The sequence below is a fragment of the Hyperolius riggenbachi genome, chromosome 6 (assembly GCF_040937935.1).
Source record: "Hyperolius riggenbachi isolate aHypRig1 chromosome 6, aHypRig1.pri, whole genome shotgun sequence".
NCBI classification, from domain to species: Eukaryota; Metazoa; Chordata; class Amphibia; order Anura; family Hyperoliidae; genus Hyperolius; species Hyperolius riggenbachi.
In genome coordinates this window covers 102,517,033-102,541,294 of record NC_090651.1, presented here as the reverse complement: position 1 = coordinate 102,541,294, position 24,262 = coordinate 102,517,033, and the positions used below count along the sequence as shown (strand labels likewise).

General features: G+C 45.2%; 1 protein-coding gene across 1 annotated transcript in view; it reads left to right on the top strand.

The window, feature by feature from the left end:
• The window catches only part of SOAT1 (sterol O-acyltransferase 1), a 94,409-nt gene that overhangs the window by 54,344 nt on the left and 15,803 nt on the right, over window positions 1–24,262 (top strand). Inside the window, exons 5-12 of the mRNA XM_068242583.1 lie at window positions 6,112–6,174; window positions 10,405–10,512; window positions 13,757–14,036; window positions 15,748–15,826; window positions 17,976–18,057; window positions 19,256–19,301; window positions 22,730–22,859; window positions 23,210–23,307. Coding sequence (XP_068098684.1) covers window positions 6,112–6,174; window positions 10,405–10,512; window positions 13,757–14,036; window positions 15,748–15,826; window positions 17,976–18,057; window positions 19,256–19,301; window positions 22,730–22,859; window positions 23,210–23,307 — 886 coding nt within the window. The remainder of the gene's footprint in view (window positions 1–6,111; window positions 6,175–10,404; window positions 10,513–13,756; window positions 14,037–15,747; window positions 15,827–17,975; window positions 18,058–19,255; window positions 19,302–22,729; window positions 22,860–23,209; window positions 23,308–24,262) is intronic.

The window sequence follows — 24,262 nt, the reverse complement described above, 5'->3', positions numbered from 1 at the left end:
AGGTCTTCGGGAGCACTCGGGCTTCCGAAGACGGGCTGCTCCATACTACGCACGCGCGAATGCGTCATAAAGGGCGTTTGCACATGTATTATGGAGCGGCCTGTCTTCGGGAGCCCGAGTGCTCCCGAAGGCTTTCGAGACATCCCTTCGGCGGCGGAAGTGGCAGTATTTGACCAAACTGGTCGACTACTGCTACGGAGGATCCTGCGCGGGACCGGGCATCGGGAGAGGAGAGGGAAGGCTCATTAGGACCGAGCCTTCCCTCTCCTTAGGTGAGTATCTGACTTTTTTATTTTTAAAGTGGTACACATTCACTTTAAAAGGAAATAAATAAGGCAGCATCCATATCCCTCTTGCTTCAGCTGTTCTTTAACCCTTGAAATAGACAGGAGTGCAGATATTACTGCTCCTGGAAGGTCGGAGCAGTTCTTTTCAGCGCAGGAAGATTTGGGCGCTGCCGGCGCCACCATAGACTATAATAGGAATTACATCCATAGCGGTGCTCAGTGAGTAACGTCGGCGCAGTCAGAAGACTGAGCTGAAGCAGTGTTCTCCCCAGGATCAATCAGCCGGGCGGAACGCCCGGGTAAGTTTCATTACCGCCCGGCTGATGAGACTGCATGTCCCGTTGTCTCTGAGCCCAAGTAAAATAAGTTACTGCCCGCCTGATAAATCTGCGCGTCCCTCGCGAGCCGCAAGTGTCCGGCTGTCAGAGATGCGGAGATGCGCTGCTTCCCCTCTACACTCGAGATCTTGCGCTTCCCGGCGAGCTCGTGCTTTGATAGGCGTAGCAAACCGGCATGACGTTAGAGCTAGCCGCCTTCTGCAGAGCCGTGTGCCGCGTGCAATCCGTGCATGTCTGTGAGCTGTGCAGGGACGTTTGTGGAGAGAGAGGCATGTGCGCAGCTCACTGACAGATGAATATCCATCTTGCTCCATATGCAGGCTATGAGATTATATATATATACCCGGCCCGCAGTGGTTGGCAGCGCGGCGCTGGCTGGCAGAGGTGGATGGTGTGCTCCGGGTGATCAGCAGGGCTGTGCCCTGTCTCGCAGCACGGAGCAGGTTCTGAAGCTCGGGGAGACCTTTGTGGAACAGCCGAGGATGAATGTGAGGAGTGATCTGCTGCCATGGTATCTAAGAGGGGGGGCCTACCTACCCACCCCACTAGTCTGACCTACCTACCCACCCCACTAGCCACTAGTCTGACCTACCTACCCACCCCACTAGCCACTAGTCTGACCTACCTACCCACCCCACTAGCCACTAGTCTGACCTACCTACCCACCCCACTAGTCTGACCTACCTACCCACCCCACTAGTCTGACCTACCTACCCACCCCACTAGTCTGACCTACCTACCCACCCCACTAGTCTGACCTACCTACCCACCCCACTAGTCTGACCTACCTACCCACCCCACTAGTCTGACCTACCTACCCACCCCACTAGTCTGACCTACCTACCCACCCCACTAGTCTGACCTACCTACCCACCCCACTAGCCACTAGTCTGACCTACCTACCCACTCCACTAGTCACTAGTCTGACCTACCTACCCACCCCACTAGCCACTAGTCTGACCTACCTACCCACCCCACTAGCCTGACCTACCTAACCACCCCACTAGCCACTAGTCTGACCTACCTAACCACCCACCACACTAGCCACCAGCCTGACCGACTTACCCACCCACTAGCCACCAGCCTGAACTACTTACCCACCCCACTAGCCCCCAGCCTGAACTACTTACCCACCCACCCACCCCACTAGCCACCAGCCTAAACTACTTACCCACCCACCCCACTAGCCACCAGCCTAAACTACTTACCCACCCACCCCACTAGCCACCAGCCTGAACTACTTACCCACCCACTAGCCACCAGCCTGAACTACTTACCCACCCACTCACCCCACTAGCCACCAGCCTGAACTACTTACTCACCAATGCCACTAGCCTGAACTACTTACCCACCCACTTACCCCACTAGCCACCAGCCTGACCTGCTTACCCACCCACCCCACTACTAGCCTGACCTGCTTACCCACCCACCCACCCCACTACTAGCCTGACCTGCTTACCCACCCACCCACCCCACTACTAGCCTGACCTACTTACCCACCCACCCCACTACTAGCCTGACCTACTTACCCACCCACCCACCCCACTACTAGCCTGACCTACTTACCCACCCACCCACCCCACTACTAGCCTGACCTACCTACCCACCCACCCACCCCACTACTAGCCTGACCTACCTACCCACCCACCCACCCACCCCACTACTAGCCTGACCTACCTACCCACCCACCCACCCACCCCACTACTAGCCTGACCTACCTACCTACCCACCCACCCACCCCACTACTAGCCTGACCTACTTACCCACCCACCCACCCCACTACTAGCCTGACCTACCTACCCACCCACCCACCCCACTACTAGCCTGACCTACCTACCCACCCACCCACCCACCCCACTACTAGCCTGACCTACCTACCCACCCACCCACCCACCCCACTACTAGCCTGACCTACCTACCCACCCACCCACCCCACTACTAGCCTGACCTACCTACCCACCCCACTAGCCTCCAGCCTGACCTAGTAACCCTCCCACCCCACTAGCCACCAGCCTGACCTACACCCCACTAGCCTGACCTACTTACCCACCCACCTCACTAGCCACAGCTTGACCTACTTACCCACGACACCGTTACATTACAGTTGGCTACGCCCATGTAATGGTTCCACCCATTTTCCAGCACACGTCATGGCCACACCCATTATACCCCACCCGGCTACTTTTTCATGCCACCCGGCTGAAAAAAAATTCTGGGGAGAACACTGTGAAGTTGCTTTTAAAACACAATAATTCGGCCTCCAGCAATTGCCGGAAGCCGAATTATTTAATTCCCCACCATCCATGGCGGCCTGGAGGGGGAATCGTATTTAACACGGCCGGGACTTGTGCAGCAGCAGGATCAGCCATATACAGGCTGTATCCTGCCCCAAGTCTTCCTGCGCCGATTTCAAATGCATGCTGGAAGGTGGCCATTTCCAGATTTCTACTGAGACATCTATAGAAAGTACATTACACATGTCCCTTGTCTTAGGTACAAATCTAGGGGAGCTATGGGCTCCAGTGTGAGTTTTATTCTGGAAACTGATATGGAGCAGCCAAACCTGCCAAGGACAGCAGTGCCAAAGGAGGTGTAAGCAGGGGAGAGGAAGAGTTTAAAGGTTGCCAGTATTCAAAGCACATGTAGTGGTGATCATTCAGGGGCATAACTAAGACCCAGCGGGCCCCCCTGCAGAAATTTGGAGCGCTCCCCCTTCACCCCCCCGGGGCCTGCTCAGGGCCGTTTTGGGGGGCTGGAGGGGTCACAACATGAAGGACAAAGCCATGGCCACACTCGGAGGGGAGGGGGGACGGTCCCCCCCCCTCCCTCACCTCGGGCTCTCCCCTCCAGCTTCAATAACTGTATGTGTGCAGCGGCAGACCCACATACCTTCCTTGCATTCCGGCGAGGAAGTTCCTCTCTCTAGCCTCTGACGCGACTTCCTGTATAAACAGGAAGTAGCATCAGGCACTAGAGAGAGAAGCATCAGCGCTGGAACGCACGGAAGGTATGTGGATCCGCTGCTGCACACACACAGTTGTTGAAGCTGGAGAGGAGAGCCCGAGGGGGGGGGGGGGGGGGGTGTCGAGTGTGGCCATGGCTTTCCCCTCATGCTGTGGCCCTCTCTAGCCCCTTAAATTGGCCTTGAGTGGGCCCCCCCCCCCCCGTGGGTGCAGGGGCTGCAGCCCCTATTGTTACCCCCATGTGATCATTGCTAGCATATTACTAATGAAGAATTAAAACAATGGCTTAAAGGACACACCTACTGGGCCCCTCTTGGCTTTATTGACTCAAGTATATGTCTACCCAGCAAAGTTCAAGGACACCCGAGGTGACATGAGTTAAACCTGTGTACGTATAGTGCCTTTTTTTTTTTTCTTTTGTTTCTTTCTCTGCCTGAGTAAGGGGCAGTTTCTGTCCAGATCAGGACTGAGTCAGACTACAGTGTGACCCTCTGATAAGAAATTACAACTATAAAACACTTTCCTAGCACTTTCCTGCTTCTGAGAGCAGGAAAGAGATAAAAAGGTTCAGTAATTTATAGATTTTAGCTCTGGCGTACTTCAAAGAATGTGTCATTGAGCAAAAACAAACACTTAAAAGTACATTTAAAGCCAGTGGTTACCTATTTAAAAATCAAAAAGTCAGATACTCACCTAATGAGAGGGAAGGCTCGGTCCTAATGAGCCTTCCCTCTCCCGGTGCCCTCGGTGCTGCGCTGGCTCCCCCGTTCGCGTCCGCCGCCGCAGGGACTTCGGAGGTCTTCGGGAGCACTCGGGCTTCCGAAGACGGGCCGCTCCATACTACGCACGCACGAGTGCGTCATAGAGAGCGCTCGCACATGCGTAGTATGGAGCGGCCTGTCTTCGGGAGCCCGAGTGCTCCCGAAGGCTTCCGAAAGCTCCCTTCGGCTGCGGAAGTGGCAGTATTTGACCGAACTGGTCGAATACTGTCACGGGGGATCCTGCGCGGGACCGGGCATCGGGAGAGGAGAGGGAAGGCTCATTAGGACCGAGCCTTCCCTCTCCTTAAGTGAGTAACTGACTTTTTGATTTTTATAATGGTAAACATTCACTTAAGATATTCCACATTTTTATTTTATATTTAAAGTCCTTTTTAGGAGAAGGAAGATAGAATTTTTTATTTCATTAGTTTATTTTCACCTTGGGTGTCATTTAATCGCTGCACTTGGGGCCCAGGAGGGGCTAATGGCTGCACTGCATGCAGTATTACAACCATTACCCCCTCCTGTCCCTTAAGTGCAGCCAATAACTCCTTTAGGCCCTCCTGCAGCCCAGTATTTCCCCCTGCGCCTTTCCTTTTTAACTGTTGTGGACACTGGCCAGGACTTTCAAACCTCTGTGTTCTTGACATTTACCACTGGGTAAATTGCTGTAAATGAGAATGTCACTAATAGTACACACATTACTCGGTGTGCTCAGTGTTGCCCATGATTCTTGTATAAGTCGACCCCTAAACTTTTATTTAGTGAGTAAGACCTAGAATTCTAGACTTATAGTCAAGTATATACAGTAGGTTTTCAGGCCCTAACTTTCACCTGTACACTCCGATATATGCAGTTGATTTTAGGCAGACTTTAGCTAGCCTACTTGTAGTCTGTACCCTTCAAATAATTTTACCGTAGGTATGAAATAAATTAATGGTTTGGCAGACGCAGCATAGGATCCAGAGCAGGTTGACTGAGGGGTATGTGAATGTATAGGTAGTTATTTACAGTATCTCTTCTGGTTTACTTTACATCTATTCTTCAGGAAAACAATTTCTAGTGAACAAATATATTATAATACGGTAAATAAAATCAGGAAAAAAAATGAATGTACTGGTAAAAAGTACAAATTCAGCAGAAGTAGATTAATTAACTGGGGGTTGTAGGAGCCAACACAATAGAGTCCTTTTAATACAGAGGTCCCCAAACGTTTTGGGTCGAGGGCCGGGTCAACTTCAGACTGCTGGGGGGTCGGAGCATACATAAAATGATGTAGAAGTCTTTGCGGGCCAGACAGTGAAGATTACCCAGGTGAAAACCTGCAGTCCAATTGTGTGGGGGCCGGTAAAAAAGTCTCAGGGGGCCACATTTGGCCCGCGGGCCTTAGTTTGAGGACCACTGTTTTAATAGGTATCACTTTTCTCTTGCACAGTCTTCATTTCTGGACAAGTTGTGGAATAGCAATATCCAGAAATGAAGACTATGCAAGTATAAACTGATACCTATTATAAGGACTTTCCTACAACCCCCAGTTTACAAATCTGCTTGTGCTTTATTTACTAATCCAGGGGACGGAGCATATTTTTCATTTTTGGGGGGTTTAGAAAATTACACATTCTCCATGTTTTTTTTTTTTTTTTTTTTTTAATATAGGTTGTTTTCTCTTTTGCCATAGTATGAACTATTATTTTGTTTTAAAATTTAGTATGATTACTTTGCAGAGAACATTATTAATACGAAATTCTCCCGTTCTTTCCAGGGCGCTGGGCAGGCCTCCACCTGAGCACGGCAAACTGTTCATGTCAAGACGCTCTCTGCTAGAGTAAGTGCCTAACTGTAAAATTGATTGTGTACTGAGCCGGGGGTTCTCAGCATAAGGTACTTATTAGGCTTGATTCACTAAGCATTACTGCATTCGGTAATGCAGAAAACAGCTGATTTCACTGAACATTTTATCAAATGTGTATTCACTAAGGCTGTTATCACATGGCAAGCTTAAATTGCCGACCAGTGAAGTACCGTATATACTCGAGTATAAGCCGAGTTTTTGGGCCCAAAAAAGTGGCCCAAAAGTGGGGGTCTCGGCTTATATTCGAGTCTCTAGCAAACAGCAACCCCCCCAAGTGCACCCTCACCTGCCACAGGCTCATCGGAGCTGAGCGGTGACGGCTTTTGTGAGTAAATATTGATTTTCTGTGTGCCGCTGTCCCATCCCTCCAAGCAGAGCAGAGCGAAGCCGCATGTATAGTGTGCTATTGTGAGCAGCCGGCGGCATCTGAGCCGATGCCTGGCTGCATTGCTCCCACCTGTTGTCTGCTGCCCGGGTCTCGGTATGTATGGTGGCTGCTTCCTCCTGAGTGTCTCCGCTATTCCTCTGTCCCCTCATGTCGCTTTCCCCCGCTGTCAGTGCCTCGGAGCTCGGGTCACATAGAACGGGGCAAAGAATCCTCTGTAAACTGTTCGTTGTAGTCTAATTGCTATGACTCCTGCAGTGGCAGATTGGCGCCACTAGAGGGAGCCATAGCAGTAAGACTACGCTATGACCAGCAGTTTACAGAGGATTCCTTGCCCCGTTCTATGTGACCCGAGCTCCGAGGCACTGACAGCGGGGGAAAGCGACATGAGGGGACAGAGGAATAGCGGAGACACTCAGGAGGAAGCAGCCACCATACATACCGAGACCCGGGCAGCAGACAACAGGTGGGAGCAATGCAGCCAGGCATCAGCTCAGATGCCGCCGGCTGCTCACAATAGCACACTATACATGCGGCTTCGCTCTGCTCTGCTTGGAGGGATGGGACACATAGAAAATCAATCTTTACTCACAAAAGCCGTCACCGCTCAGCTCCAGGAGCTCCACTGCCAATCAGAAAGTGGACCTGAACTCAGAACTTCTTCTCTGCTCTAAAAGATACACAATAGCATGATAACCTTTAAAGAAAAGCATTTCTTTATTTCAGCTGATACAAATCCCTCAATAAGTCTGCAGTGTGTCTACTTCCTGCTTTCGTTAACATTCTGTGCTTTCAAATGAGGGTGAATTTCTCTCTGTTTTCCTTCTGTCCTGCGCAAGAGTTCAGGTCCACTTTCAGCTTACTTCTGCAATCAGCATGTCTCCATCACTGTTTAACTTCTATTGGTACACGTCAGCACAGGTCATGTAAAGTTTGTTATTAAAGCTTCACATATTTATTAATTACTCTGTATTTGCTGGGAAGGATGGGGCAGGCCTTTACTTATACTCTGCCTCTGGCAGGGGGAGATGGATACCACCCACACGACTGTAAACAGCAGCTGGCGAGTACGGGTTGGTACACTGTGCTTATTCTTTTGACTATTGATACTCACCAGTAGCTGCTGCATTTCCTACCCCGGCTTATACTCGCGTCAGTCACTTTTTCCAGAATTTTAAGGTAAAATTTGGGGGGTCGGCTTATACTCGGGTCGGCTTATACTCGAGTATATACGGTAATTACGACTTGTGTGGAAAATACTTTAACCTCCCTGGCGGTATGAATTGTGCGGCTGCGCGGCCGCGGGAGGGTTTTTTCCACTTTTTTTTTTTTTTTTTTTTTTTTTTTTTTTTAGCATGTAGCTAGCCTAGCGCTAGCTACATGCTCCCTCCCCCCCCCCCCTCCCTGCGGCGTCCCCTCGTAATGCCTGATCACTGCCGGCGCCGCTTGCCCATAAGGAAATCCTGTTCTGAACGGGACTTCCTTGAGGGCTTCCCCCGTCGGCATGGCGACGAACGGAGTGACGTCATCGACGTCGTGGACATCGTGACATCACAGGAAATCCCGATCCACCCCATAGCGCAGCCTGGCGGCGATTGGCCAGGCTGCGCAAGGGGTATGCAGGGGGGGGGGGCGGCGTGCCTATATAGCGGCGGCAATCGTGTTTGAAAAAAAATGATGCAAATCGCAGGGCCTGAGCGGCACCCTCCGGCGGCTTACCCCGTGTCCAGCACGGGGTTACCGCTGAGGAGGTTAAGAAATGTCAGTTCACAAAGATTAGAGCATTCGGTAAAACCAAGTGAGAATTGAGATATTTTATCTCCAGATCGTTATCCAACACTCAGCATTCGATAAAATGTTACAAAGGAGCCAGCCAATAGGAGGGGCCACCTCATCCTGCTACGCCCTCGTTGGTGCCGATATACTGTCGGGAAGGGCAAGTTTCTCTCCTTCAGGCAGCAGAGAAGAGTCCACTGCGGCCCTTTAGATTTTAACCCTTTAGATTCCTGCTCCAAGATGCCGCTTTGCAACTGTTAAAATCATCCAAGCGTGATGTGCCTTATGTTTATTGAAAGTTACCTAAAATGTTAAGTTATTCATACCTGGGGATTCTTTAGTGTAAAAAAAGGACTTCCTAGCCCCTCATATTCAGTGGCCTTGCCTCCATGGTCCTGCGGTAGCCCCTGTTCCCAGCTGTAGTCCGAAGCAGAAGAATGCATGCTCTGTTAAACTGGGAGTTGTCCTTGCACACGCTCACCCATGGCTGAGGGCTGAAGCCGTGTAACGGGCATGCGCTGCTCTGAATATTTCCGAATTTTGCATTCCCAAGACTTGGCTGCGGCTGTGAGGAACCGTGCCATAGACCAGGCCAGCAAAAAAGATGGAGCACTTGCCTGCTTCAACTCGGCTGAGCCGCAGCAGTGAAAGGGGGCTATGGCAGGACCAAGTAAAGGAGTTAAACTAAAATGAGGGGCCGCAAAGTTTGTCCAATAAAGAAGCTCTGGGTAGGAATAACTTTAAACATTTTGGGGTCACCTCAGGTACACCTTTAATAAGGTTTTTAGCAAACTAAAAGCATAAGGAAATGTTTGCACAGCATTCATAAGCAAGTATGTAGAACTTCCAATGACTATATGACATGTCAAGGGGCACTTGAGATATTGCCTGCAACAAGCAAACACCACCTTTCTTAATGGGTTACATGCTGTAATAATGCTGACAAGTGCTTCTTTGAGGCATTAATCACTTCTTCTTGTTGTTTACTTATTAAATCTACAGTAGAAAAACAAGTTACAAAGAGATTCTCAGAAAAGAAGATGCATTAAGTGCTCTTCTGATCCCTTGTTTGGAAGTTTAGCCAATCCCCTCTTGCTCTTTGCCACATCTCCTGACACCCAGTGACAAACCCCTCCTTCCGGTCTCTGCACAAATGCTTAAAGGGAACCTGAACTGAGTAAAATGTTTTAAAATAAACATGAGGTAACTTCAAATGAACATTACATAGTTACCTTGCCATCAGTTCCTCTCAGAAGCTCACCATTTTCTTCTGACAGTGATCCCTTCCAGTTCTGACAACATTTTGTCAGAACTGAAATATATAAGTTGCTGTCAGTTATATACCAGCTGCTCTCAGTTATAGCTAAGGACAACTGATGTACCAGGTAATGTTTATGTTTCCCTATGGTTCAAGTGGGCACTGCTACAGTTTAACAGTGTGCTGACCAGGAAGCTGTTGAGGGTAATGGCCGTTTTCAAAATGGAGGACAGAGAATTCCATTGATCACACTGGACAAACAGGATGCAGGAGAGGAAAAAGAGATTGATGAGTAGACTACATGGAAGGTAAGTATGACTTGTGTATGTTTATTTTGACTTTTAATTTTCAGTTCAGGTGTTCTTTAAAGTGAACCCGAGGTGAAAAACAGCTTCAAATAAGCTTTTACTGCAGGGAAGTTCAAATGGTCATTAGCTCTGCTCCGTTTCATAGTTTAAAATCCAAAGTGTGGTTTGTAAATTGCATATATGACAGAATTATGCAATGTTATAAAAAAAAAAAAAAAAAAAAAAAAGCTATGTAACTGAAAATAAAAATGTGAAACTCCTTTTCTTTGCTACTGATGTTCTATTAATTATCCGTACTACACAACATATTCATTATATCATACGTTTTTTCACTTCTGTGTCACTTTTTAAGATGTCAGGCAGTAGTTAATGTGAGACAGCAGACTGCAGATCTTTGTACATTTACAATATACAGTTTTTTTGAGTTGTGTATTCCTTTTTTATGACTTAATTGATACATTTTATTTTTTCTGCAGTGAACTTTTCGAGGTCAATCACTTCCGGACAATCTACCACATGTTTATTGCCCTCCTGATCCTTTTCATCCTCAGCACGCTGGTGGTGGATGGTATTGACAAGGGAAGGTGAGTATTATGCTTGTTAGAGTGCATTGTTTAAGAAACTGTTATGAAAGTAGAAAAAAATAGTTAAAGTTTCATGCAAAACATTTATTTCCTGACAGAACTATAATTATTTGCATATCCAGTAATGAATACACACATCTCTTTAGGTTTAAAAAAAATAAAATAAAATCTAAATTGGGACTTGCTTCCTGGTAATGAGCAGAAAGTTTTGGGCTACGTTCGCAGTGGGTGTTGCGCCGTGGTACATGTAAAAACAGGAATGCCATGGAGCAGAAAAGCTGCATCGCATGTTATACGATGGTTGCATGGCATATAGTTAAAAGCATGATTTCCTGTCACTATTGACGTGCGCATTATGGGGTAATTCAAGTATTTCAGTGCAGGGAATTGGGATGCCGCACCCGTTAAATTGTGCTTTATGCACTGTGAACGTTGCGTAGGTTTTACATTGCAGTGCAACTTTCTGCGTCCATTGCGTTGCACTGCAACACCCCACTGCGAATGTAGCCTTAAAGGGACTCGGAGGTGAACAAAGTAAAAAGATTTATACATACCTGGGGCTTCCTCCAGCCCCATCCGCTTGGATCGCTCCCACGCCGCCGTCCTCCGCTGCCCAAAGCTTCAGGAACTGGGTCCTGTCACGGACGTCAGTTGCCAGAACTTGCGTACTAGTTACTTTTTCACATGATTGTAGAAGGCACCTGTGCTGGTCATGCAAATTGCTCTGTGAACTCTGTAAACAACTCTAATATCAGTGCTATAAAAACACAGAGAACGTTTGTTCAGTTTTTTATATCTGCTCATAATTGTTAATGATCAGGCTAGTCTTGAAAGTTTTTTTTTTTTGTTTTTTTTGTTTTGTTTTTTGTTTGTTTTTTGTTTTTAAATTGCTTATAAAGATTTTAATCTTCAAAGGTTTTTGTATTGATCACAATTTTATTATAAAACTGTTTTCATGCCAAACTGAACCTAATGTAATAATTGGTTCGATTTCCTCTCCTATCTTTATCTCTATTTTCTCCGCAAGTGTAGCTATTTTAGAGTTCAGACTTGATCTCTTATTTACAAATTTAGCAGGCAATATACCGTACTTTGCCCAAATGGTTTTTCACCTTGCTAGAAAAGTCAGTCTTTGCTCACAGTTTGTTTGTTTCCAAGAAAAGTTAAAGTGGGATTATACGAAAATTCAGTAACTACTATCCGGTACATAAAAGAACATTTGAAAGCATTCGTTGGTTGTTAAAAACGTTTATTTTCACTACAGAGAGCAGTACAGGCTTGCTTATCTTTGGTTAATTGCACTGGCAAGAATCTCTCTCCCTGTGTCTTTACTTTGCCCCCCTCCTTTTCTGCTGGAGTCACTCAGCTGTTGCCAGGGCGATGTGTCTATTCAGCAGAGGGAGGGAGCAGAATTTAGACACAGAGAGTGCCTCCTGGCCGGCAATGGTTAAAGGAAACCAGAGACTAATAACAACAAAAGTTTATTATACATACCTGAGGCTTCCTACAGCCTCATCCGCATGGATCACTCCCACGCCGCTGTCCTCTGCCTTCTCCAGTTCTGGTATTGGGTCCTGTAACTTCAGCCAGTCTGACTCAAGAGAAGTGAGCTCTCTATGTATCACTCCGGCGGCTGCCGGGGGGGGGGGGGGGGTGAAATGCTCAAAAGCAGTGAAATGCTTAGACTTCACATAAGCATGCAGATCAGATGTTTCTGACAAAAATCTGACAAGATTAGCTGCATGCCTGTTGCAGGTGTGGGGTTTAGACACTACTGACCAGAAAGATTGCCAGGCAGCTGGTATTGTTTAAGAGAAAATACATATGGCGGCCTTCTTGTGTGTCTCTCACCTCGGGTTGCTCTTATATCCTGTGACGAAATACCCTTGTAGAGTTTATACAATAAATTATGTGTAAAGACTGTTATTTATTGCAGTACAGGGTTAGAAAAGAATGACTGCTGATTTTGTTATTGCACAATGCCCATCACTTTATCATCGGAGTCTGATCGTTTTTTGCAAGCTTGTTTTTGTTTGAGAATAGACGTGTCTGGTTGTTAGGCCTCGATAAATCTTTGATGCACTTTAATGCTATTAATAGACAAGGCCATTAATGCTTCACACAGTCCTTGATTTTTTTTTTCCAGTTTGTCATTCTTATAAAACTGGATTTCATAATAGAGATGATGGAGACTGATACTTCTTCTGCCCCAACCTATACTGATTTACTGAAGCATAATTCATAGTAGTTTTAGGATCTATGCCTTAAAGTGAAATTGTAATTTATAATACATTTCCGCAGTTAGAAAATGCGAGTATGCACAACTGCATGCTGGCCGAATCTTTCAGGTTCCTTAAAGTTCATCTCTCTACTGCGGGAATGTTAGAACCTTGTTTTTGTCGCTGCTGGCAATTTGTAGGGGATTTTTGTTGGAGCCCTGGTGAGCACTGTCAATTTGGAGAATACCTAGAGGCCCGGAGCTGGGGCCCTCTGCAATTTCCAGGTTTGCCCCTATGGAAGCTCTGGCCATGTATTTCCTTGTCCTGCTCCACCCGGCTCATTTTTCATGCCACACAGCTGCGGAAAAAATTCTGGGGAGAACACGTGCATTTGTTCAGGTCAGCCTATGGCATGTAGTGGTTAAAAATCAAGCAGCTTATAGTGGTAAGGATTAGAGATGGTTAATGAGATTCTAATAACTGAATTTATGCAGATTTTATGTTAATTTTATGTAAAGCTTTGCAGCTTGTATGATTTTGATTGATGCAGTTCTAAGCTGCCTAAAATAAACAGTGCATTAATTCAAAAAATACTATCTCATTTGCCATCTTTAGTAAGAATGCAGCCTAATGCTGGGTACACACTATGAGATTTTCTGGTCGGTTTACTCTCAGATCGATTATGTCCAACATGTCCGATTTTTCTTTCCGATCGATTTCTGAACATTCTCTGATTTTTGTTCACTTTAATAGGAAATCGATTGGAAAATGCTGGGTGATCGATCGGAAAGCAAATCGGACATGTTGGAAATAATCGATCTGACAGTAAATCGACCAGAAAATCTCAGTGTGTACCCAGCATTAGGGTTTTAACTTCCATTTAATTAGTGCACCATAATCTTTGTTGTCATTGATGAGTTATGCAGTACCTGTTGCTTCAATTGCTTGTTTGTCTTTTAAGCATTTTTAAATCTGGTTTGACATTTTATGTAAATGTCTTCTGTTTTTGTGTCTTCCCTATGCAGGCTTGTTCTGGAGTTTGATCTTTTGCAGTATGCCTTTGGCAAGTTTCCCATTGTGTTTGCTACATGGATATGCATGTTCCTGGGCACACTGATCCTACCATATGTACTCCTCTCCATGTGGGCTCAGGGATACAAGGCCTCCTCTCATCGGACCATCCGCTCTCTCCTTTATGTGTCTCTGTACCTGCTCTTTCAGATGGGGCTCGGCTTCTGTCCAGCTTACATAGTCCTGCAGCACAATTTACCCCCAGCATCCCGATTCATTGTCATCTTGGAACAGGTAAAGGAATACTTAAAGGGTACTGTGGCAGGGCTCATTCAGTTTGTGTGTGCTTTTGGGGGTGCAGCAGGCATTTAGTTGCCTACAGGAGGCTGCTCAGTTGAAGCAGGTAAAAAGTACGACAGAGGCGCCCTGTTAAAAATGGGGCTTCCATAGGCAGCAATGTTAAAAGCTGTGATTAGCGGCTCTAAATGGTAACACATTTTAGCCGCTATTTACCATTTTTATAGCCATTTATAGCCACTATTTGCTGCTTATGCTAATTTCAGCTTTTAACATTGCTGGGGGTACAAATATTTGAGGTTATGAGCTTGGGGGTCTTAAAGAGACTCCCTAACAAAAATTGCATCCTGTTTTTTATCATCCTACAAGTTCCAAAAGCTATTCTAATGTGTTCTGGCTTACTGCAGCACTTTCTGCTATCACAGTCTCTGTAATAAATCAATGTATCTTTCCCTTGTCAGACTTGTCAGCCTGTGTCTGGAAGGCTGCCAAGTTCTTCAGTGTTGTGGTTCTGCTATGAATTCCCCCTTCCAGGCCCCTCTCTGCACACTGCCTGTGTATTATTTAGATTAGAGCAGCTTCTCTCTTATCTCTTATCTTTTACAAGCTGGATAAATGGTCCTCTGAGCTGGCTGGGCTTTCACATACTGAGTAATTACAGACAAGGGCAAAGCTGTTTGCAGGAAGAAAAGAGCAGCCTGAAACTTCAGTGCATGAGAACTGCAGGGAGAAAGAAACACACAAATGATCTCTTGAGATTCAAAAGGAAGGGTGTATACAGCCTGCTTGTGTATGGATGTATTTTCTATGTGTGGACATACAGTACATCAACCTACTTCCTGTTTTGGTGGCCATTTTGTTTGTTTATAAACAAACTTTTTAAAACTGTTTTTAACCACTTTTAATGCGGCGAGGAGCGTCGAAATTGTGACAGAGGGTAATAGGAGATGTCCCCTATCGCACTGGTATGTTTACTTTTGTGCGATTTTAACAATACAGATTCTCTGTAATGTTAGGAATATGTGTATGGGTCCTTAGTAGGTAAGGGGGGGCGGGGGGGAGTTCTTTGTGAGTAGGGTTAGGTTATGCCAGGTCATAGTAAAACATTGGTCAGGATTACTGATATTTCACGATTTGCTAATTAAGTAGTAGAATGTTGGTAATGTTACCGACCTTTAACTAGCAGTTATTCCCCCTCCCATTCTGCAGAATGAAAGTGCCTGCAGTTTTGTCCCTGGCAGCCGTAATACATGCTGGGAGATGTAGTTCCTATTGATGTGGTTACATCTCCCAGCATGTACTGTGTGTCCCTGGCATACATTGCGGCTGCCTGGGACACAGGAAGTCCCCACGGGAATTTCAATCTGCGGCTCAGTATCCTTTAATGTGACATCTTCTTAGACAATTAACAAGCTGACACATCATTGTATTCCGGTGATTCTGGAGGTGTGGTTAGCTTACAGGGACAACAAAGGATGATTTGCATATTCAGCAGTGATACATGGTGGGAGACCTCATATGCTCACGCCAATCTGAATTATTGCAAATACCTTCTGTTTTAAGAAGGCAAACTTTTTTGTTTTGCTCTTTGGGCAATTTGTGTTCTTTGTACTGTGCTCTTTCCAGCTCTTCTTCTGTTTTAAGCCTGTCTAGTGCTGACGTCCGTGTTTCGTGGAACCTTCTGATGACCGGTTTTATTTTCTCTCAGGTTCGGCTGATCATGAAGTCACACTCGTTTGTGAGAGAAAATGTCCCTAGAGTCTTCACTTTTGCCAAGGAGAAAACAAGTGAGTAACAAGCTAGCCAATGCCTCTTAGGCCCCGTTCACACTTTCGGGTCTCTGCCAAACGGACCGGATGACCTGACCGGATCCAGACCGGATCCGGATCGGAACCGTACGGTTCTGATCCGGATCCGGTGAGGTTGCATCAGGTGTACATCAGGATGCGATCCGGATCCGTTTGGCAAAAGAGTAGAAATAAAATAAAAATGTTGCGGTCTGGGAGGTCAGCAGAAGGTGGACCTGTGGAATCAGGCCCTCCGCTGTTTAGAACTCACCTCCACCTCCGACATACTGCCAACATCTCCAGCACGTTAAAAGTCACTGCTGCTCCACTCCAAAATGCTTGCCCATGTGTCCCCATCCAAAATCGCCGCTACAATACGCATAGGAAGTGGGGTAGAACGTCCGGTTTTTATAGCCAGTGTGTTGTGCGCTCTCTGTTTCTCATTGGTTTCTATTGGCCGGATGCAACAGTCCGGCTCCACTCCGGATACGTCAGCCGGAGGAGCCGGACCAAAAAATAGCGCATGTTGGGTCTTACGCCGTATCCGGTCCGGACGGAACGGACGCATGTGAACGGATGCATAGACTTTCATTGCTATGCCGTGCGTCCGTTCCGCATGCGGTCCGGCTCCGGCACGGCGATTCCGGACGGCGACCGCTAATGTGAACCGGGCCTTATTGCCTCACAGATCCTGTTGCTGTGGTTTTGCATTGTCTAATATAAAATAAATGAAGTCAGCTGGAGCTGGGAGTTTTGGGATAGTTAATTGTTTAGATTTCTGTTTCAATCAATACATATAAAAATCACATTATGTTTAAAGTTTAGTTCAGGTGTACCCATCCCACATGAGCAGGACACACACTTGTCCCTGCAAGTTCTACATTTTTAACGTTCATGTTTTTGTCTACATTTTCTGCAAGCAATTTCGTTTTCAGTTCCTTTTTTTTTTTTTTATCTTGTTTGGCAAAATATATTAGTCTTACAAAAAGCCTGCAACATGTAGGGTAAAAGTTATTTCTCAAGTAGCCCCTTCAGGTTGATTCATTATTGTATATTGCGTTTTTTTAGCGCAATGTAAATTGAGGAGCGCGAGGTAAATGTAACACTGCATGGTACGTGCATATCAATTAACATAGTGGCGGCCATGCTGGTCAAGTATCGCGGTGCTGCACTAGCATGTGCAATTTAAAATGAGCCCGCACTCTTTTAGAGCGTGCGCTACACTGCCGGCAGCACGCAGCTTTACATTTACCTCACGCTACACAATAATGAATCAACCCCATTGTCTTTAATGCCTTGTTTGTGGCGAACATCTAACATGGGTACTTTCAGCAATAAAGCACAAATACCACTTAGCCAACCCTTCAGCTTACATTGCTAAACTCTGATGTGATTCAGGTGAAAGTTACACATTTTACCACATTACTGATGAGTTTAAAACAATGTAGTCCTAGTTTGCTGAGTCATCAATGTTCTCTAGTGTTAGTAAATCATTGCGAGTGTCACAGCTTCCTTCCTTTTCTATGCAGTGCGAGTTTTATTATTAGTTTTTTATAAAATACTGCTCAAACAACTTTCAATGCACCATCATGTATTTTTTTTATTATTGGTTTCTGATTAGGAGATAGCAAGATGTGTTTTTGGTAGCTTTCAGGCAGTAACTAAAAACTAGGATAGAAAATACTTTTTTGCAGAAGAAAGGAGCTCTTCTCGTAGCTGGTAGAATAAGAGACTTTAGATGATTTAGAGCAGTGTTTCTCAAAATTATAACATAAGCATGGACCCGTCTAGTAAAGAGGGTGATTGCCAAGGCCATCCTATTGTGAATAACATCATTTAAGTACTCCTTGACACATTAATATTACTTGTTTGATGCTTTTAAATAACTAAAATACGTATTTTGGGCTTCTTTATCTATGTGTTATAATTTTGTTTAATCCCAAAATTCACTGTAATAGACTGCCCATGTACCCCAGGGGTACGTGTACCATGTGTTAGGAACCTTGGATTTGGAGGATTATGGGTACAAGGGATGCTGGATAACAGAGTTCTTAAATTTGGTGACTGTTAGTTTTAGTGCATGAAAAAAACGTTTTTTTCATACCGTTGAGTGATTTCTATAAATATTGTTTCTGTCTCTCCAATTTAGTGGTTGCTCCAGTCCCACAGGTTACACAATACATGTATTTCCTGTTTGCGCCTACCCTGATCTACAGAGACCATTATCCAAGGTAAATGTTTTTCTCAACCTTGTACTGTTCAGCACTTTTTGAACTTATGTCTAAAATTAGCACAGATGATCCTTATACTGTAAACCCTTTGCCCTAACTGGAACAAAATGTTTTGTTCTGTGGAATGTTGCAGTCTAAACCTGCTGCTTTTCCACCTGTATAATAATAATGCCCCTAGTAAATTAAATTCATGCATGTAGGTAACAACCAATGAATATGACTTACTTTTTTTTCTTTCTTTGTATATATTGAGGTTTTTTAGGGTGTATGAAAACCTGTGGTAATAATAAACTGACAAGATAAACCTGCTACCTCTAAAAAGGACTTAAAAGTACAGGTAGTCCCCGGTTAACGAACACGATAGGGACTATAGTTTAGTTCTTAACCTGAATCTGTTCCTAAGTCAGAACATTGTGCCATCTCTGTCCCCTGTGCCTCCAGTGTCCCCCTCTGTGTCACCTCTGCCCTCTGTACCTGCTTTTATAAGTTTAAAAGCCATTTTTTCTTTAAATTTTTTTAAATAGATTTTCTCAAAAACTACAAGTCCAATGTGAATTTTTTTTTTACTTGTCCCCATGGAAACACACAATCCATGCCATTATCGGCGGATCGTTCGTAAGTCGGGCATTCGTAAATGGGAGGACTACCTGATTGACTAGCCGCTGCGCTCAAAAGGTGCTCTCTTCCAGGAAAGAGCTGTCCTTTCTTATCAGTGAGGGTTATGCTATAGTCTGGCTGGAAAAGAAACGGTCACTTGCACACCTGAATGTTTAACTCCTTCAGGCAGAAAAAAACATAAGCTAGTTATTAATATGCTTTGCACAATACATACATGTTTATCTGATCATGTCACCTCAGGTACAATTAAACCGCCTCTTGCAAAACTGATGCTTATAAATGTCCTATTTGTGCATATTTAGTGCTAAAAGGATGTTTATTAAAAGTCCTGCTATTCCACTAAAGCCCACGTGCTTCTGAAGTGGATTAAAAACATCAAGAGAATAATTTATCTGGTGTAGGCCGCAAGCCTACTTTCATTTTGGTGACAGTCTTAGGTCTGCTAGTTTCATACGAGGGTGGGTGACTTATGAGTTTAGAAAAGATTACTAAAAGAGCTACTGAAGTAGACTTTGTAAAGTCTGGTCAATTTTTGTCTTTTTTGGGATTTCTTTTAATTATGCTATTTCTTACCTTTTAGGAATCCATCCATTAGATGGGGCTATGTTGCCACCAAATTCCTACAGGTAAATTGCCTTCTGAATGGAGATTTAAAAAAAAAACAAAAAAAAAAAAAACACCAAAACCTGCTGACCATTGTATAAAATAGCAGAAATGTTTTCTCTAAATTTGTCTGGTCATGTAAAAAACTCCAGCAGTGGCCTTGCATGTGCAGAAGGACCCATTATGGATGCAATGTTATGTAATGACTAATAGAATGCTACTTTGAGGTCATATGTGACCTCTCCTATGCACATAAACTAATTTTAGTCCATTAAAATCCAGTGACCAATGGGCTGTTTACAGGATTTTGAATGCAACATACTTTACTATAACATTTGAGCCTTATTGAGGAAGAAATACACTTGCCTCTAGATGGGACTGGTTCTCTTTATTTGTACTGTATAGTTGGGTTGACTCTTTCAGGACACTTTAATTTGTCTTGAATTTTTTCTTTATTGTGTGTATTCCTCTTAAGTTAACCTGTCAACTGTTTAAAGAGACACTGAAGCGAGAATAAATCTCACTGCAGAGCTTCTATTCAGAAGGGGCATGTGTGCCCCTGCTAAAACGCCGCCATCCCGCGGCTAAACGGGGGTCCCTTACCTCCCAAATCCCCTCCGTGCAGCGGGGGATCACTTCCGCATTGAGGCATGGCTAATGGCCGCAGCCCTGCCTCACTCGCGTCGATCAGCGGAAGCCCGTTTAGCCGCGGGATAGCGGCGTTTTAGCAGGGGCACCCATGCCCCTGCTGAATATAACCTCTGAAGCGAGATTTATTCTCGCTTCAGTGTCTCTTTAAGTCCCAGTGAAGAATGATTATCATATTTTTTGGACACAGCTGACCATAACGCATCGTAGGCTTGGAGGGAAAAAAAAACAGGGAAAACAAATATACTAAAACTTGGTGTGTCCATGGGTTAGGGGTGTCTTGTGGACCCCCCTCTCCCCAATTAACTAGAACATTAGTGGCAATATTCTCATATTTTTATTTTCAGTTATATAGTTTTTTTTTGTTGTTGTTGTTTTTTTTTTTTATAACCTCATTCTCTACAATTTGCAGTTTACACACTACTCAGTATTCTACAGGGAGTGCAGAATTATTAGGCAAATGAGTATTTTGACCACATCATCCTCTTTATGCATGTTGTTGTCTTACTCCAAGCTGTATAGGCTCGAAAGCCTACTACCAATTAAGCATATTAGGTATTGTGCATCTCTATAATGAGAAGGGGTGTGGTCTAATGACATCAACACCCTATATTAGGTGTGCATAATTCTTAGGCAACCTCCTTTCCTTCGGCCAAATGGGTCAAAAGAAGGACTTGACAGGCTCAGAAAAGTCAAAAATAGTGAGTTCTTGCAGAGGGATGCAGCACTCTTAAAATTGCAAAGCTTCTGAAGCGTTATCATCGAACAATCAAGCGTTTCATTCAAAATAGTCAACAGGGTCGCAAGAAGCGTGTGGAAAAACCAAGGCGCAAAATAACTGCCCATGAACTGAGAAAAGTCAAGCGTGCAGCTGCCAAGATGCCACTTGCCACCAGTTTGGCCATATTTCAGAGCTGCAACATCACTGGAGTGCCCAAAAGCACAAGGTGTGCAATATTTAGCGACATGGCCAAGGTAAGAAAGGCTGAAAGACGACCACCACTGAACAAGACACACAAGCTGAAACGTCAAGACTGGGCCAAGAAATATCTCAAGACTGATTTTTCTAAGGTTTTATGGACTGATGAAATGAGTGAGTCTTGATGGGCCAGATGGATGGGCCCGTGGCTGGATTGGTAAAGGGCAGAGAGCTCCAGTCCGATTTAGACGCCTGCAAGGTGGAGGTGGAGTACGGATCTGGGCTGGTATCGTCAAAGATGAGCTTGTGGGGCCTTTTCGGGTTGAGGATGGAGTTAAGCTCAACTCCCAGTCCTACTGCCAGTTTCTGGAAGACACCTTCTTCAAGCAGTGGTACAGGAAGAAGTCTGCATCCTTCAAGAAAAAAATGATTTTCATGCAGGACAATACTCCATCACACGCGTCCAAGTACTTCACAGCGTGGCTGGCAAGAAAGGGTATAAAAGAAGAAAAACTAATGACATGGCCTCCTTGTTCACCTGATCTGAACCCCATTGAGAACCTGTGGTCCATCATAAAATGTGAGATTTACAAGGAGGGAAAACAGTACACCTCTCTGAACAGTGTCTGGGAGGCTGTGGTTGCTGCTGCACGCAATGTTGATGGTGAACAGATCAAAACACTGACAGAATCCATGGATGGCAGGCTTTTGAGTGTCCTTGCAAAGAAAGGTGGCTATATTGGTCACTGATTTGTTTTTGTTTTGTTTTTGAATGTCAGAAATGTATATTTGTGAATGTTGAGATGTTATATTGGTTTCACTGGTAAAAATAAATAATTTAAATGGGTATATACTTGTTTTTTGTGAAGTTGCCTAATAATTATGCACAGTAATAGTCACCTGCACACACTGATATCCCCCTAAAATAGCTAAAACTAAAAACAAACCAAAAACTACTTCCAAAAATATTCAGCTTTGATATTGATGAGTTTTTTGGGTTCATTAAAGGAATACTTAAGTCAAAATAAAAAGAAGATTTTTACTCACCTGGGGCATCCCTCAGCCCCCTGAAGCTGTATGGTGCCCTCGCAGCCTCGCTCCGATCCGCCTGTCCCCGCCGGCAGCTACTTCCGGATTTGGCGACAGCCGCCGACAGGCTGGGAACGCGAGTGATTCTCCGCGTTCCCAGCCGCTATATAACCCTCTATTCTGCTATAGCGTATAACATATACGCTATAGCAGCATAGAGGGTGATATAGCGGCTGGGAACGCGGAGAATCACTCGCGTTCCCAGCCTGTCGGCGGCTGTCGCCGAATCCGGAAGTAGCTGCCGGCGGGGACAGGAGGATCGAAGCGAGGCTGCGAGGGCACCATACAGCTTCTGGGGGCTGAGGGATGCCCCAGGTGAGTAAAAATCATTTTTTTATTTTGACTTAAGTATCCCTTTAAGAACATGGTTGTTCAATAATAAAATTATTCCTCAAAAATACAACTTGCCTAATAATTATGCACTCCCTGTAAATGATTTTGCAGAGCAGGCAAGTGAACTTTTGACCTGTCCTCTGTGAAAGAAAAAAAAAATACAATGCCTGACAGTTGAGATAACAGGCTTCAGAAGACAGAGCTCTCTGCGACTTTGTGCAAAAAAGCCATTGAGCTCCTTGGCTTTCAGATAACAATTGGAGTTTCTTAACTCTTCCTGTACTGGAAACAGTATTAGACTCTTATATCTGCTGCTAATGCTTTATTTCTTAGCTGTATTACACATACCAATCATATCATTTTTTTCTCCGCTTCAGTGTCGTGTGTATAGGAGTAATGTGACCACAGTCTATGTTAAAGAGAGATCTGCTTTGTTACTTACACCTTTTGGTTGTGCCACAGGTGCTAGGCTGCCTCTTTTATGCGTACTATGTGTTTGTGCGGCTCTGCATCCCGCTATTCCACAACATCAGCCAGGAGCCCTTCAGCCTGCGAGTCCTGGTGCTCTGTGTTTTCAACTCCATCCTTCCAGGTATGTTTCACTGTTTTCATCTTTCCATTAGTCGGCATTGTCTGCTCAGTAATCTGTACAGTGTAATCAGAATTTCCCTGTCAGTAACCTGACGGATACATTATTTCTGTGAATTATTGCTATTCATATTTCATCTCATTTATTTGTGCACAGCATTATTGAAAAGTGTGTGTGTGTGTGTGTGTGTGTGTGTGTGTGTGTGTGTGTGTGTGTGTGTGTGTGTGTGTGTGTGTGTGTGTGTGTGTGTGTGTGTGTGTGTGTGTGTGTGTGTGTGTGTGTGTGTGTGTGTGTGTGTGTGTGTGTGTGTGTGTGTGTTTTTGCCTTCTCATAATGTGTTCCTCTGTCATCAGGTGTGCTGATTCTCTTCCTGGCCTTTTTCGCTTTCCTGCATTGCTGGCTCAATGCGTTTGCTGAGATGCTTCGTTTTGCTGACCGAATGTTCTACAAGGTAACAAAGGGCACACTTTACACACTTTATCATCCCTTTTCTCCTACTTTGCTTTATTACTCAATCCGCTGCATCTAATCACGTGTGGCCAAAAAAGGGGTGAAAGGAGTAGTGGTTTGCGTTTACTTTATCATTCATGACAGTCTAGGGTTAAATTCACAGAGAGAGAGACACACACCACACCACAACACACACAGCACACACAACACACCCACACACAACACACCCACACACAACACACCCACACACAACACACCCACACACAACACACCCACACACAACACACCCACACACAACACACACGCACACGCACACAGCACACACAACACACCCACACACAACACACCCACACACACACGCACACACACCACACACACACAACACACCCACACACAACACACCCACACACAACACACCCACACACCAACACACCCACACACCCACACACCACACACCCACACACAACACACCCACACACAACACACCCACACACAACACGCACACCGCACCGCACACCGCACCGCACACCACACACACCACACACACCACACACACCACACAACACCACACAACACACACACACACACACACACACACACACACACCCCACACACACACAACCACACACACACACACACAACACACACACAACCACACACACACACACACAACACACACACAACCACACACACACACAACACACACACACACACACAACCACACACACACACACACCACACACAAACCAGCCCATACCTTTGCTTTATTACTCAATCCGCTGCATCTAATCACGTGTGGCCAAAAAAGGGGTGAAAGGAGTAGTGGTTTGCGTTTACTTTATCATTCATGACAGTCTAGGGTTAAATTCACAGAGAGAGAGACACACAACACACACAGCACACACAACACACCCACACACAACACACCCACACACAACACACCCACACACAACACA